Below are 15,328 nucleotides of genomic sequence, written 5' to 3' on the forward strand. Positions count from 1 at the left end.
AGGGATACTCTCATTTTGACTCCAGAAAATCACCATTTTGTAGTTCAAATCAGGAAAAATAACTACAGTAAATGGACAAATGCACAAAATGTTTAGGGGGTATGCGTACCCCTACGTCCCTCCCCCCAGAAAAAAGCACTGGATAAAGGGGAACCATACTGAGGGGAAGGCTTCCAATTTTGCTTGTCCCTGTGCTAGCTTGTTTGTTGGTCAACTTTTCTAATAGGGCGGTTTCCTATACATTTTGCTACCGGTGGTCCAGCTCTTGTCTATAATGGTCTCACAGATAACCGGAGACAGATTTCTGGGGTGATTTTTGCACGCACACCCCTCTGGGCCTGCACGCCTGGTGGGGCTGGTTTCACCAACCCTTGGGTATGCCTCTGAATACACCTCTGTTTCAGGTTAATGTGTCCAGCCATCCTGAAGCTGTGGTCGCAGTCCAGCTTCTCGTGTGGCAGGCCTCATGTGCAAGTTATAAATGCAGGCTACAGTTCCACCGTTGTGTTAAAAAGTGTATTGTATTGACAGTGGCACTGATAGAAGCCTTATGTGTGAGAGGGTCATTGGACTCAGTTGTAGAACCAACATTCATAGGAATCTTACATCTTGTGGCCAGTTTATTAGTCTGTCCAGCCACCCAACACCCAACGTTGATTGTTTTTAGATGTTTCTTACTGATGTGTTTGCTGCCTTCGGCTCCTTTGGGAGGAAGTGTGGGATACATATATATATAAATATCCAGTATTGTCTACTTTATGGGACACAGGTGGCGCTGTGGGTTAAACCACAGAGCCTAGGACTTGCTGATCAGAAGGTCGGCGGTTTGAATCCCCGCAACGGGGTGAGCTCCCGTTCCTCAGTCCCTGCTCCTGCCAATCTAGCAGTTCGAAACCACGAAGTGCAAGTAGATAAATAGGTACCACTCCAGTGGGAAAGTAAACGGCGTTTCCGTGCGCTGCTCTGGTTCGCCAAAAGCGGCTTAGTCATGCTGGCCACATGACCCAGAAGCTGTACGCCGGCTCCCTCAGCCAGTAAAGCAAGATGAGCGCCGCAACCCCAGAGTCGGCAGCAACTGGACCTAATGGTCAGGGGTCCCTTTACCTTTTTATTGTCTACTCTGATTGGTGGCAGCTCTCCAGGGACCCCAGGCAGAGGTCTTCCATATCACTTGATAGTGCCCGGATCCTTTGGATTCCCAGAGATCTACAGATTGAAGCTGGGACCTTGTACAACATGCGTAACATATGCTCAACCACCGTGAAACTTAGGCTCCTCTCATGTCCACGATACTGCCCCCGCCCTTCGCCCAGCAGTAATCCAGCTATCCTTTTCTGTACAGGAGGAAGGGAGCAGCATCTCCTTCTCCAGTTCCCCTAACAACCCCACTCTGCTTTTTAATCTTGCTTACCAGGCTATGCTTCCCACTGGGTGGACTGTGAGATTCTGGCTTCTGTTTATACTCCTTGCAATGGTACATGCAGAGAAGATGCTGGATACAGGTAAAGTGGAGAGATGGGTTTTGCACATGTGGAGAGGGGGAATGTCAGAGTTTCACCCTTTTAGCTGGCAGTGCAGCAGACTCTCCGAGTGTCTCTGTTTTCCAGGAACGGTCCCAGAATTTCAGAAGCCATCCTGGATTCTGATTTGATCCAAGAATGTCCCACTTTTCCTTAGGACGTCCCTATTTTCATTGGAGAAATGTTGGAGGGTATCCTCTGTGTCTTTGGTCCTTTGGTTCAGAGACTGCAGCTGGTTGCAGCCCCAGTGGTGAGTGGGGCTTCTTCTCAGGCAGATAGTATATCAGTGCGAGGGATCCGTGCTGGCTGCCTGTTAGCCAGTTTTCAGGCACTGCTACTTGCACACAAGTAAGTAATTAGGTCTCAGTTCTGTATACCTGAAGGAGCGTCTCTACCCCCATCGTTCAGCTTGGACACTGAGATGCAGCATCGAGGGCCTTCTGATGGTTCCCTCATTGCGAGAAGTGAGGTTACAGGGAACCAGACAGAGGGCCTTTTCGGTAGTGGTGCCCACCCTGTGGAACGCCCTCCCGCCAGATGTGAAGGAAATAAGCAGCTATCCTATCTTTAAAAGACATCTGAAGGCAGCCCTGTTCAGGGAAGTTTTTAATATTTAATGCTGTATTGTTTTTAACACTTGATTGGGAGCCACCCAGAGTGGCTGGAGAAACTCAGCCAGATGGGCGGGGTATAAATAATATATGATGATGATGATGATTACTCTGGACCAGGTTACCTGAAAAACCATATTCGTCTTCACTGCCTGCAATCAGCTAATGGAACCTGGTTGGTTTTGCCATGGCCTGACGATAATCTGCTTGTGGTAACATGGAGATAGGGCCTTTTCAGTGGTGACACCAGTGTTGTTGAATGTCTTCCCTGCTGAAATACAAGAGGCTCCAGCAAAATTGGCATTTTTACACAAGGGTTCCCCTAATTTAAACTTGTGGCTTGTATTTACTATTTTGATTGTTATGCTGTTTGACTGTTTTATTGTATATTTTAATTTGAGATGTCTTAGGGCTTAACCACACTTACCATTTGGCCCGCTCTTTCCAGGCACTGGTCCATGCTTAAAAGCTCTGTGTCTGAGCAGTTTTTTTACTGCTCAAATGAAGCAAATTTGGGTTTTCAGCTAATTGCTGTTTGCTCTGATTGAGCTTTAAGGAACGGGTTTCTGCAGGGAAAGCTCCAAAGTAAAACGGAAAAGGGGAAAAGGGGGGTGCGATAGAAAGAGCAGAGGAAAAGTGTGACTAACCCCCTAATGTTTTTGAGCATTTTAATTGTGAATTAATAATAATAATAATAATAATAATAATAATAATAATAATAATATAATTTATTTATATCCCACCCTCCTCAGGCAAAGCAGGGCTCAGAGTGGCTAATTAACTGTATGGTTAGAAGTCATTTTGGCATAAAAGTGGTATATAAATTAAATAATAATAGTAATCAGAATTAAGCTCCATTGTATTCCGTGGAGCTTACTAGCGCTTAAGTGAGGGAGGGGATTTCAGCCTTATTGGCCTGTGCTTGGGGATTGTCTGACTGCGTGTTCATGAGGTTTAGCAGCTTCCCAACAATGGGTTTGGAAGAGGAGATGGGAGATGGAGCCAGACTGGCCACCCAGACTGCCTGGGGACTATCAGGTGTGTCAGCAGGAGGGAATGGGAGAGAGAGAGAGCTGGCATTAACTCACCTGTGTTTCCTTTGCAGGTTCATGCCAGCCTCATCCCTCCTGCCACGAGTGCATCCGTTCCCATCCCAGCTGTGCCTGGTGCAAGCAACTGGTGAGTATCACAGAAGCCTGTGTCATTTTCCTTTTTCCTCAGTCTAACTCTAGCATATCCTTTGGGGGACCAAGGAATCATTTTTCCTAGGCTTGGCACCTCAGAGCTTATTTTGCTGTTAATGTGTTTTTGTTTAAAGCATTGGGTGGGTGGACTGACTACTCAGGGCTCGAAACGCCCAAACATGTGGCTTTTATTCCTTTAATACTGACACAAAGGTACCCTGTGCATGCCCGGTGGCACCCTTTTCTCCAGCCAACTGGTGGGGGGAAATAGGTATTTCTGACCACTACCTGATATGTGGCAGCAAGATTGACTTGCTTGCTTGAGCCATCTGAAGCCTGTTGCCACTTTCCTGTGTTGCAACCTCCTCTTCCTTGCTTGATCCGCAAGGCTTGGTGGGTTGACAGGCAAAGATTTTGGACTCCTGATTGCACAGGATAATTCTCCTGGCCCAAGCAGTTGTGCCCGTTGGCAAAAGAGGCAAAACATTTCCTTGAAGGTGGCAGCATCAGGAGGTGGCAAGCTACCAGCCTGGCCTCTGACTCACCCCTTGTCCTTTCTCTGTGGTTTCTCTCGCACAGACTTTCTCTTAAACTGTGCAAGAGAAGGTCGTGTACTGAGTCAGCAAGAATCTAAACCAGCAGCACTCTGGAAATTTGAGGCTTTTGAAGCCCCTTCTTTAAAGAAGCAGATGTGAAGGAATATATCCCATATAATGATACAAAGAGTGCCTCTGAGCACGTACAGAGCTGTGTGTGTGTGTGTGTGTGTGTGTGTGTGTGTGTGTGTGTACAGAGACGGAGGAGGAGAGAATTAGAGAGCACAGCTTCCTTCTGGGACAGATGGTGGTACCTCGGGTTAAGTACTTAATTTGTTCCGTAGGTCCGTACTTAACTTGAAACTGTTCTTAACCTGAAGCACCACTTTAGCTAATCAGGCCTCCTGCTGCCGCCGCACCGCCGGAGCACGATTTCTGTTCTTATCCTGAAGCAGAGTTCTTAACCTGAAGCACTATTTCTGGGTTAGCGGAGTCTGTAACCTGAAGTGTATGTAACCTGAAGCGTATGTAACCCGAGGTACCACTGTACTTAACCCGAGGGACCACTGTACAATGATACGCTCTGTAACTGACTGTCCTAGCTCACATTCACAATGCAGCTGATGAGGACCAACATATCAGTGTACGCATTTTAGCATAGCACCACAAGACAACCGTTTCCTGTCCGCCCACAGGGCAGCAGGCCATAAAACTGTAATAATATCCCTCTGCTGACATCACCCGTAGCCCTGGCTCTCTCTTAACATGGCAGGCTTGGCGAGTCTCATCTGGGGAGGGGGAAAGATCCCACCTTCTCTCAGGAAATCTTTCCCAGAACCCTCTTTGCTGAAATGATAAAGGCCTCGTGCCCTTCCACCTTCCTAGCCCTGTGGAGCTGGGCCCCCACACCCAGTACCACCCCCTCAAAAAAACCCCAAACACCCAAACCACACTTCCTTGAAAAGAACTATTGCTCTCACTACCCACTGTTCACCCTCCCAGTGCCGGAAAGCCAGCCAGGTGCCCTGCTAGCCATGTGGGAAAGAGTTGCTCACCACATCCTGCCCAGATGTTTGCGTTCAGGCTGAAGCTTAATTTTTATGAATTGTACATGTATGCACATGCCTTGCCACTTTCGTTACTGTAAATTGCCTTGTGAGTTTTTAACAGCGGCGGCGCATTGAAGGTGGGGGAGAGAGAGAGAGAGATCCTTCGATCAGACGTAGGTTTAAAACCATTCTAATTGGTTTAATGATAAACCCTCTCCTGGATCTCTCAGGCTTTGCTGATCTTAACGGTTTTGTTTCTAAAAGGAACCAGTTTCCTAAAAGAAAGGTAGGCATAGGCCTAGCTTTGCTGCATGTGGCTTGTGTAATTTGGCCATGTATGCCTCGGTAAAAAAGGAGGGAATGCCTCACCTTGCCCACCCCATACAAGATGCAGATTTGCATAGCATTTGCATATACTAAGGTCATGCAAATTATGAAATAATTACTGTGATTTAAAAAGGAACGTGCTACATCTCACTGGGTGGCTCCTGTTTCTGTCAAGGCTGCTGTCTAGGTGCTGCTAACTATTGATGGCTAACTTCAAGGCCTCCTCCCTGTCCTCCTTTCTTCTTATGGTTCTTTATCTTTATCTTGGGCCACAACTTTGTAAACTTCTATTGTGTTACCTCTTACTCCAATAAAGGTAAAGGGACCCCTGACCATTAGGTCCAGCCGTGGCCGACTCCGGGGTTGCGGCGCTCATCTCGCTTTATTGGCCGAGGGAGCCGGCGTACAGCTTCCGGGTCATGTGGCCAGCATGACTAAGCCGCTTCTGGCGAACCAGAGCAGTGCACGGAAACGCTGTTTACCTTCCCGCCGGAGCGGTACCTATTTATCTACTTGCACTTTGGTGTGCTTTCAAACTGCTAGGTTGGCAGGAGCAGGGACCGAGCAACGGGAGCTCACCCCGTCACGGGGATTCGAACCGCCGACCTTCTGATCGGCAAGCCCTAGGCTCTGTGGTTGAACCCACAGCTCCACCCGCGTCCCTTCTTACTCCAATAAACACCCCTAAATGCTACAACCTTTCCTCATGGAGATGCCAGACCCACCTGATCATTTTGCTTTCCCCTTTCTGAACCTTTCCCTTTTTGAGGTGGGGCTGCCAGTACTGTACACACTGTTCCATCTTCTTCCTTGTCGCTGTTTGCATGAGTAGAGAGGGCAGGTGAGCAGAACAATGACTGCAGGAAGGAGGAGGAGGAAGAGGACTATCGGGACCAGCAAGCTCTGAGGGGTGGGCATTGGGCCCGCTAGAAGGGGCGTGAGCCTGGGCAGTGGCTGGAATGGTGACCCTGATAGCCTGAGAATGAGCATTGCGCTTTCTGTCTTATGGTGTGTGTGGAAAAGACACTGATCTCAGCACCCCATAGGATAGGTAGGGGGGTAAATCGTTTATCTGGCTGCAACAGCAATTCAAAGACAAAGCAGCGTTCGGGCCTGCAGTTTTTTCACCTATAAAACAGGAAACCACTGCTGCTCCACTGATAAGGCAGTGGCAGCTGCCTTTTTGCATGTCTTGTCAATTTTGGTGGTGAGTTTTGAGAAGAGTAGAGTGGGGAAGGGGTGCCAGCCATTGTTGCTTATACTGCAGAAGAGCTCCTCCATTGCCGCACGAGACAAACACATTGGCACAATGGTGGTTCCTTGCCATGCGCTTCTAAGCAGGTGGACGACGGCCGATGATGACTGTGATAAAAGTGTGATTCTGTAGTTTGCATATTGAGTACAGTAATATAGGGAGATCCCCAATTGGGGGGGGGCACCCCCACAGCTTTCACAGCAGGTGGGGCCATCCACGCCGAGGCATTTGCCGTTCCTGTAACGACCCTCTAATAAGCTACATTGGGCAAAGGTTGAAAGAGCAAGCAGTTGGCAGCACTCAATTTCAAGTACGGTCAGGCTGTTAAAACCGCCATTGACCCTAAACAACAGAAGTAGATGGTTTTCTGGATGCATCTTTTTAAAAATTATTATTAAAGATTTTCTTGATTTACAGAAGTATGTGTAGTGTCTCTCTCTTGTATTTTTTCCATGTAACATTTTTAAAATGAGTTTCATTTGTTGAGACATTAGGGAAAAAAGGGGGATGGGTGGAGGGGGGGAGATGGGTGGGGTCGGGTGGCGATGTTTCTATTTTGCTTAATGTATGTAGGGTTTGGTGTCAGCGTTGCTTGTGCAGGTTCTCCTCTGTTCACTTGGTGGTGAGAGAGGTTGGGGTTGGCCTAGGGTGTGGTTGTTTGTGATTGGCTGTGGTGATCTTTGTTTTCGTATGTGAATGGGGTGGGTGGGTGTTTTGGATCAGGTTAGCCATATTGATTTGTATGCTGTTGGTGGATTATTGTCATTGTCTTGTTGGGCTGTGTATGTGATAAAGGGGAGCCATACCGGGGTGAAGGCGTCGTCTTCTGTTTGTCCCCATGTCAGTTTCAGTTTATTGGTTAATTTTTCTAGTAAGGCTGTTTCCCATACTATTTGGTACCATTGGTTCTGGACGCATCTTCTGAAACAGCACCATCAAGGGGAGAGTGAAGATGAACAGATCCGTTGCAAGCTAGTTGCAGCAAGTCTTGGAGGGTTAAGAAGTTACAGATTCCGACCAAGGTTTCACTAGTCCCCTGAGGAGCCATGCTGGATAGTGAACCCCGGATGCAGTGGTGGCCGAGAAGTCATTTTTCTTTGCCACCACTTCATTTTAGCCACCGCCATGTGCTCCAGCCTGTGTTTGGCTGGCTTTGTTACAAGATTTGTGACGTGCTCCAGCTGTCGCCCAGCCTCCTTCATTGTCTGAAGTTCACTGGAAAACCCTGAGCTCTACAGGGTCAGAGGAGTGATCCCATTGATTTTCTTGCTATTCCGTAGTAAGATTAGGTCCTTGGCAGGAGCATCGGTCTTGCTGGCCAGAAAATCCCCAAGGCATTCAGGAATCCCTCAGATACCATAAGTCTGCTGGGAAATGGGATAACAGATTGGTCCCCCAGCACCCCTACGGGTTAAACCTCCCCAGGAAATGGTCCAGCCATCACAAAGGTGTAAGTATGCCACTCACAACCATGGAATGAAAACCAATTTACTAAGACATTGCTACGAATGTATAAGTGAATTTTAAAAACAAAAACCATACTTTTTTGAAAGTTTTGGGAATGGGGAAACTGTGGCCTTCCAGATGTTGCTAGACTACAGTTCCCCTCACCCCTCACCATTGGTTATGTTGACTGAGATTCGGCAACTTTTTGGAGGGCCATAGGTGCCCCATTCTTCTTTTAGATTACCGTACTTTTTCGCTCTATAAGACGCACCTTTTCCCCTCCTAAAAAGTAAGGGAAAATGTGTGTGCGTCTTATGGAGCAAATGCAGGCTGCACAGTGCTCCCTCTTGCTGTTCTAGCTTCTGGCTTAGCCGCGTGCAGCCTCTTCTGGGCAGGGGGAGCCTTCATCCTGCTGCCTTGAAGAGGCTGCGCAGCTATTCCAGAAGCCAGAAGAGCAAGAGGGATCAGTGTTTGCTCAAGAGGCTTTGCGTTGCTTTCTTGTTTCTTGTTTTCCTCCTCTAAAAACTAGGTGCGTCTTATAGTCAGGTGCGTCTTATAGAGCGAAAAATACGGTATGTGCTGGACTCTCAACTCCCATCAGCCCCAGTCAACATGTTCAATGGTCAGGAATCAGTCGCCCTGCGTTCCACGCATTTTTGCGACCACTTGGAGAGAGTCCTCTTTGCTCCAATGCCTGTTCCCATATGTTCTTTCTCGCCTGCCCCTCCAAAAGAAGGGTGTGTGTGCATGGAAGCAATGCTGGAAACTTGTCCACTTCCCATTCCCCCCCCTCCCTCCAGGATTTTGTGCAAGCAGGTGAGTCGGACATGGAGCGCTGTGCCCCTCGGGTGGAGCTGGAGCATCGTGGCTGTCTCCCCAGTGAGATAATGGATCCGCACAGCAGGCAGCGTGTGCTGGAGGACAGGCCCCTGAGCAACAGCACCCAGCGCCAGAGCTTCACTCAGCTCGCCCCGCAAAGAATTGCTCTTCAGCTTCGGCCTGGTAGGTCCTCCCTCTAGCCTGCTTTTTGCCAGTTTGGGTTGTGTTGGAGTTAGTGATGTTAAATTCTCGAGAATATTCTCAATCAATGAGAATATTAGAGAATTTTCATTTAAAATAGGAGAATATTCGTTTTCATGCATTGAAAATGATATAATTTTAATGCATTGAAAACGATATAATTAGTTAATATACATGTTTGTTCATGGGTAGACTTGTTCAGATGCCAACCAAAAACTGTACAGATACTTTTACTCAATGGGGCAGTGCAGTGAATTCACATTCTTTGAATTTTTGCACCAAACTTGAAATTGAAAATTCAACGTGAATGACTCACTTTAATCACTGATCCTGCCACTAACTGGATATTTACCATCAACTTTGAATTCTAATTATGTTGTGTATGTATGAAATGTAGCTTTTAAAGAAAAAGGAGTATAAAAATGTTCATCAAATTAAATGAATAGCATTATTAAAACCTAGAAAAAATAAAAATGTTTTCTGTAGCTCACATTTCAAAGCTGCCGATGGTGAATGTCACAATGCCCAGTAATGTAACTGGATAAAAAAATAATAATTATTCATTAATTACACCGGCAACATCACAGCTCGACTTATTATTTACTCGATTTTTAAAATGTGGGTTGTAAAACTGGTTCTTACATTAGAATTTGCAGTTTGTGAAGAATGTTCTCCAGAGAATTTTCTCATTCTCAATAATATTCTCCAGAGAGAAAATATTATGGGAGAGATGGCTGTTAGGCAGGGATGCTTCAGGGAGAAGCACTGCCTTCCTCCTCTCTCCTTCTGTGAAATCTGCACTTGCTCCCTGTCTTGGGTCAGCATCCAAAGGCAGAGCAATGGCCAGCTTCGATTAAACTTCTCCTGACCTCCCTCCTTCACCAATACAATGTATGTGGAAGAAATAAAGAATTGTGAATCCACACAGCTTTCTCCAGCCTTCCTTTTGCCAGTTCAGGTTGTTATCCCTCACTTGTTTCCTGCGACTCCAAACAGCATTAGGGCCACCAGCACAGCAGTAAATAGGCGAATTTTCAGCAGTTTGTGTTATTGATGTGTTGGATATAATCTTTGTGCAATGTACTCATCATTTATTATTATTATTAATTACCCGCACTTCACCGTAAGGTCCCAGGACAGGTTAAAACAATTCAAACACAATATTGAAAAGAGTTTAAAACAATATAGCAGTTGTAGTCTCCCAAAACGATGTTTGTTTTTTCCAGTCCATTGCATATCTGTGGCTTCGTACGCACCATAGCATTAAAGCAAATTTGAAGCACATTCTTTCTCTCAAAGAATTCTGGGCACTATAGTTCACACGTCACAGAGTTACAATTGCAAGTGATCCTTTACAAACTACAATGCCCAGAATCCTTTGAGGGAAAGAATGGGCTTTGGATATAAGAAGGACATGCTCATTCATTATTGCATATGTGTTGCTGGTGGTGATCATGCTGTTAGGAATTACTTGGAATACTGTAGTCTTTCCACTTTTTTGGAAGTGAATTCATTTTTGGAAGTGAATTCATGTCCAAACCATGATCTGATGTGGGAATTGTAAATTACATTTCTATTTATTTAAAAGACTTTAATCATACTGGATTTCAGGGTGATAAAGGTAAAGGGACCCCTGACGATTAGGTCCAGTCGTGACTGACTCTGGGGTTGCGGCGCTCATCGCGCTTTACTGGCCGAGGGAGCCGGCGTACAGCTTCCAGGTCATGTGGCCAGCATGACTAAGCCGCTTCTGGCGAACCAGAGCAGCGCACAGAAACGCCGTTTACCTTCCCGCAGGAGCGGTACCTATTGATCTACTTGCACCTTGACGTGCTTTCGAACTGCTAGGTTGGCAGGAGCAGGGACTGAGCAACGGGAGCTCACCCCGTCGTGGGGATTTGAACTGCCAACCTTCTGATCAGCAAGTCCTAGGCTCTGTGGTTTAACCCACAGCGCCACCCGCGTCCCTCGTGTATCAGGGTGATACACACATCGTGTATCAGGGTGATACACAGCATAAAATAAATACTGCCCAGGGGTGGGGTGCTGAGGGAGAGGAAGCAAGCAAATGGCTCCTAATAGGCTAAAACCTCTCCAATTAAATTGGTAAAAAAATCCATTTAAAAGTCTGGCTGAAGAAAAATGTTTTGCCTAGTATCTAAAAGATTGTGGTGCTGGCACGAGGGAGACATTTGCTTCTGTTAATAGCTTGCATACATCTCTGATGGAAGAGGTACATTGAGAACGGCCTTGGCCTAGTCATCTGAAAACAGGGTTGGAGAGACCCTGTGGCCTTCTGGGTGTTGCTGTTGGACTCCTGCCCCCATCAGTCCCAAACAGCATAGCCCATGACCATGGATGGTGAGAGTAACAACCACTGGGGGCTCCCCAGGTTCCCAGGCCCTGGCTAAAATGAGACTCGGTGCTCCTTCACAACACTGGAAAGCATACAGATGGTATCTTGGTAGCACTGAGGATTCGACTCCCTCTTCCTTCCTACTCTGTGCATTCAGGCGAGGAACAGAGGGTCACGGTGCGCTTCAGACGGGCTGAAGGTTACCCTGTGGACCTGTACTATCTCATGGACCTCTCGTACTCCATGAAGGATGACCTGGAGAACATCAAGCGGCTTGGGAACCATTTGCTAGCTGCCCTACGTGACGTCACCACTTCAGTGAAGATTGGTATGCTGATGTGGAAGCAATGCTATGATGGTGGCAGTTTCAGGGCTGGGAGGTGGGTTAGGCTGAGAGATGGCGATTGGTTTGGATATCCCAAAAATACCCAAGGAAAATCTTTCTGTATGCCACCACAGCTGCGAGGGTTATAACAGCTACACATTGGAAAAGCAGGTATATACCCACCACATCTGATTAGATACGAAAGCTAACAGAGTACGTGGAGTTAGACTACTTATCAGAAAGAATCAAAGATAAATCTAAACAGGAGCTTGTCTCAAACAGGAACTGTTTTAAAGAATACTTGAAGAGTAATTGCTGCAGTCTGAAAACGGGGACAGCCTTTGAGTAGTTTCTGTGGATAACAATTTTAAAAGGAAAATTGATACACAAGAAAATATTATAAATAAAAAGATAATGGATAAATATAGGCAATAAGTTTATTAGTACAAAATGAAAGAGACGGGAAGTCACTTATTTATGAGGAACGTTATGATTTCAAAATTGCATCTTTTTTCTTCTTCTTTGTGTACAGTAATGCTTGCCGATCTATAATAATAATAATTATGAGCATACTTTGAAAACAAGAATATGTATAATTGTAAGCTGTAAAGTTATGATACAAAGGTGTACTTGTGAGTAATAAAGGAAAACTAATTTTAAGAGAGAGAGAGAGAGAGAGAGAGAGAGAGAGAGATGGCGATCGGCCCATCATGGCCGGAGTGGTGGATTTGAACATTCCCAAGTCCTATTCCGACCTTCTTTGACACCGCATGGGCTTTCAAACGCACTGTTAGGTGACGAGAAACAGCAGGATTTCTTTGTTGCAGGGTTTGGCTCCTTTGTTGACAAGACGGTGCTGCCGTATGTGAACACAGCACCCTCCAAATGGCAACACCCCTGCCCTCACTTAAACGAGACCTGTCAGTCGGCGTTCAGCTACCAGCACGTGCTGACGCTCACAGACAACGCCAGCGAGTTCGAAAGCAGGGTCAGCCAGCAGCGCATCTCTGGGAACCTGGACACGGCTGAAGGGGGCTTTGACGCTATCATGCAGGCAGTCACTTGCAAGGTGAGATGGCTTTACGTGCATGGCTGATAGAGGAGGTGCGTGGCTGAGAAGGGAATGTAGGCCCTGACGACAATTAGGCAGGCACAGGAGCATGTGTTCGTGCGCATGCACACACATATGTGAACCCAAGCATGTGCAAACCCTAAACTATGCTAATCTTCCTGTTGTACAGTGGTACCTCGGGTTAAGTACTTAATTCGTTCCGGAGGTCCGTACTTAACCTGAAACTCTTCTTAACCTGAAGCACCACTTTAGCTAATGGGGCCTTCTGCTGCCGCCGCGCCGCCGGAGCATGATTTCTGTTCTCATCCTGAAGCAAAGTTCTTAACCTGAAGCACTATTTCTGGGTTAGCGGAGTCTGTAACCTGAAGCGTATGTAACCTGAAGCGTATGTAACCTGAGGTACCACTGTATATAGTTGTGAGGCATGGGATAATACATTCAGGGTGTTCCCAGACCGTCATTGTTTTCATTATTCTCAGCAAGTTCACAGTTCCCAATTCAAGCTGACCAGGAGGTCTTGCACAACAAAAAGTTCAGACTTTCTGCAAAAAGGAAAGTCGTGGAGAAATGCAGTGGAAAGTGTGAGGCAACACTTGCTTTGACGCAACATCTTCTAGCCTCCCTGTAAACAAATCAGAATAAATGCTCAAGAAACAGGTCATCTGGCACTGCCTGAATGTTCAAATTGTGCACTGTTTGCTCTGGGCAAATGAGAACAGTACAAAGGAACAGCCCATAGCAATGAAGATTTCATACAGGGTTGGTCCACCTGAAAATTTCATCTCGGGTTCAACTTCCAGGTCAGGGGATGCTGAATTCCTACTGATCAATACTATTGGGTTTCCTAACCTGGAAACTACTAGTTTTCCTCCAGTCATCAGCAGCACTTAACAGTATTTGACAGCTGACATGCAATAGGTGGTTGTGTCCAACAGTTGCCATATAATTTAAATTTCACGAATTTTATCCTAAATTGTTCAACTAAGTGGCGGGAAACCTGTGACTCTCTAAATGTTGTCAGGATCCAACTCTTATCTTTCCCAGGCAGCATGGCCAGTTGTCAGGGATGATGGAAGTTGGGAGTCTAGCAACATAGGGAAGGCAACAAAGCTTAGCCACTTTGGTTTGGCCAATAAAAAGAAGCCAATTTCAAAATTTGAAATCCAAATACTGAAAGCAAATGTCACTGGCAAAATCCTGAGTGTTGAAGTCTGTAAATGATGTCGATCTTGAAGTTTTGGTTCTGCTAACGTGGTACCTAGAGATGCTATGTTCTTGTGTAACCCTTTGTGCCCATGTAAGGTAAAGGTAAAGAGGTCCAGTCGTGGCCAACTCTGGGGTTGCGGCACTCATCTTGCTTTATTGGCCGAGGGAGCCGGCGTACAGCTTCTGGGTCATGTGGCCAGCATGACTAAGCCACTTCTGGCGAACCAGAGAAGCACATGGAAAACGCCATTTACCTTCCCGCCGGAGCCGTACCTATTTATCTACTTGCACTTTGACATGCTTTCGAACTGCTAGGTTGGCAGGAGCAGGGACCGAGCAACGGGAGCTCACCCCATCGCGGGGATTCGAACCGCCGACCTTCTGATCAGTAAGTCCTAGGCTCTGTGGTTTAACCCACAGTGCCACCCGCGTCCCTTGCTTGTGCCCATGTACAGATTACCAAAAGTAGAAAACACTGGGCTTACTGTGGAGGAAGGCTTGCATGTGGGAACTGCAGTGTAACTTCCCTCTCTTCTTCCAGGAGCAGATTGGCTGGCGTAATGTGACGAAGCTCTTGGTCTTCACTTCGGATGGCACATTCCACATGGCAGGAGATGGGAAGCTGGGCGGCGTCTACATGCCCAACGATGGCCGCTGCCACTTGGATGCCAGAGGGCTATATACGAAAAGCCACCTATACGTAGGTCTCTTGTGGTCTCTTGAAAAACAAAGTTAGGCAGGGAGAGAGATTGCCTCGGGAGACAAAAGAAAACAACAAGGTTCAAAGTTGGGTGATGTCTATATTAGGCTCAACCCCCAAACCACAAAAAATGTGGCCACTTTTTTGAGTTCTCTAGAATTCTTCATCAGTTAAGAAGTTACACAAGTGAAAGTCAGCTGGATAGCTCAGTTGGTTAGAGCGTGGTGCTGATAACACCAAGGTTGCAGGTTCGATCCCCATAAGGGGGTTGGACTAGATGACCGTACGGGTCCCTTCCAACTCTGAGTCTATGGGAGCCAGAAAGGTCAGGGCACACCCAGGTGCTGGTGGTTATGATTTTGAGATGCACACCAGTAGTATTGGAATTGAAAACGAAATTTGAGATCATGACTCAGTGCAGTTGTATCACTTTCCCGGCTACTTAATGTTGGTTAGGTGGTTTGTGGGTTTCTCCTCTGTTTCTTTCCCCCTTGATCTTGTGTGCGTCTCCCCACTTCCTCCCTCTTCTTCTCACCCAAGCACCCACCCTCCTAATACTGTGGTTGGCATTGCAAGCGCAACAGCACCTCCCTAATCACAGTGTGCGTGCTCACTTTTACTGATGGTTGTAGTGGTTTTGCCACTACGTGTGATCATAACCATGCTTGGCTCTGAATGAGACCAACTGGAAGAGAGAAGGGAAGGGATTGTGAGGCCAATG

General features: G+C 46.7%; 1 protein-coding gene across 1 annotated transcript in view; it reads left to right on the forward strand.

The window, feature by feature from the left end:
* The window catches only part of ITGB7 (integrin subunit beta 7), a 44,144-nt gene that overhangs the window by 15,785 nt on the left and 13,031 nt on the right, over nucleotides 1-15,328 (forward strand). The window contains exons 2-7 of the mRNA XM_081848931.1: nucleotides 1,415-1,502; nucleotides 3,237-3,310; nucleotides 8,729-8,930; nucleotides 11,462-11,632; nucleotides 12,457-12,698; nucleotides 14,449-14,607. Of these exons, the coding sequence (XP_081705057.1) occupies nucleotides 1,415-1,502; nucleotides 3,237-3,310; nucleotides 8,729-8,930; nucleotides 11,462-11,632; nucleotides 12,457-12,698; nucleotides 14,449-14,607 (936 nt within the window). The remainder of the gene's footprint in view (nucleotides 1-1,414; nucleotides 1,503-3,236; nucleotides 3,311-8,728; nucleotides 8,931-11,461; nucleotides 11,633-12,456; nucleotides 12,699-14,448; nucleotides 14,608-15,328) is intronic.

The sequence above is a fragment of the Podarcis erhardii genome, assembly GCF_964252035.2.
Source record: "Podarcis erhardii genome assembly, chromosome: 2".
In the NCBI taxonomy this organism is placed as follows: domain Eukaryota; kingdom Metazoa; phylum Chordata; class Lepidosauria; order Squamata; family Lacertidae; genus Podarcis; species Podarcis erhardii.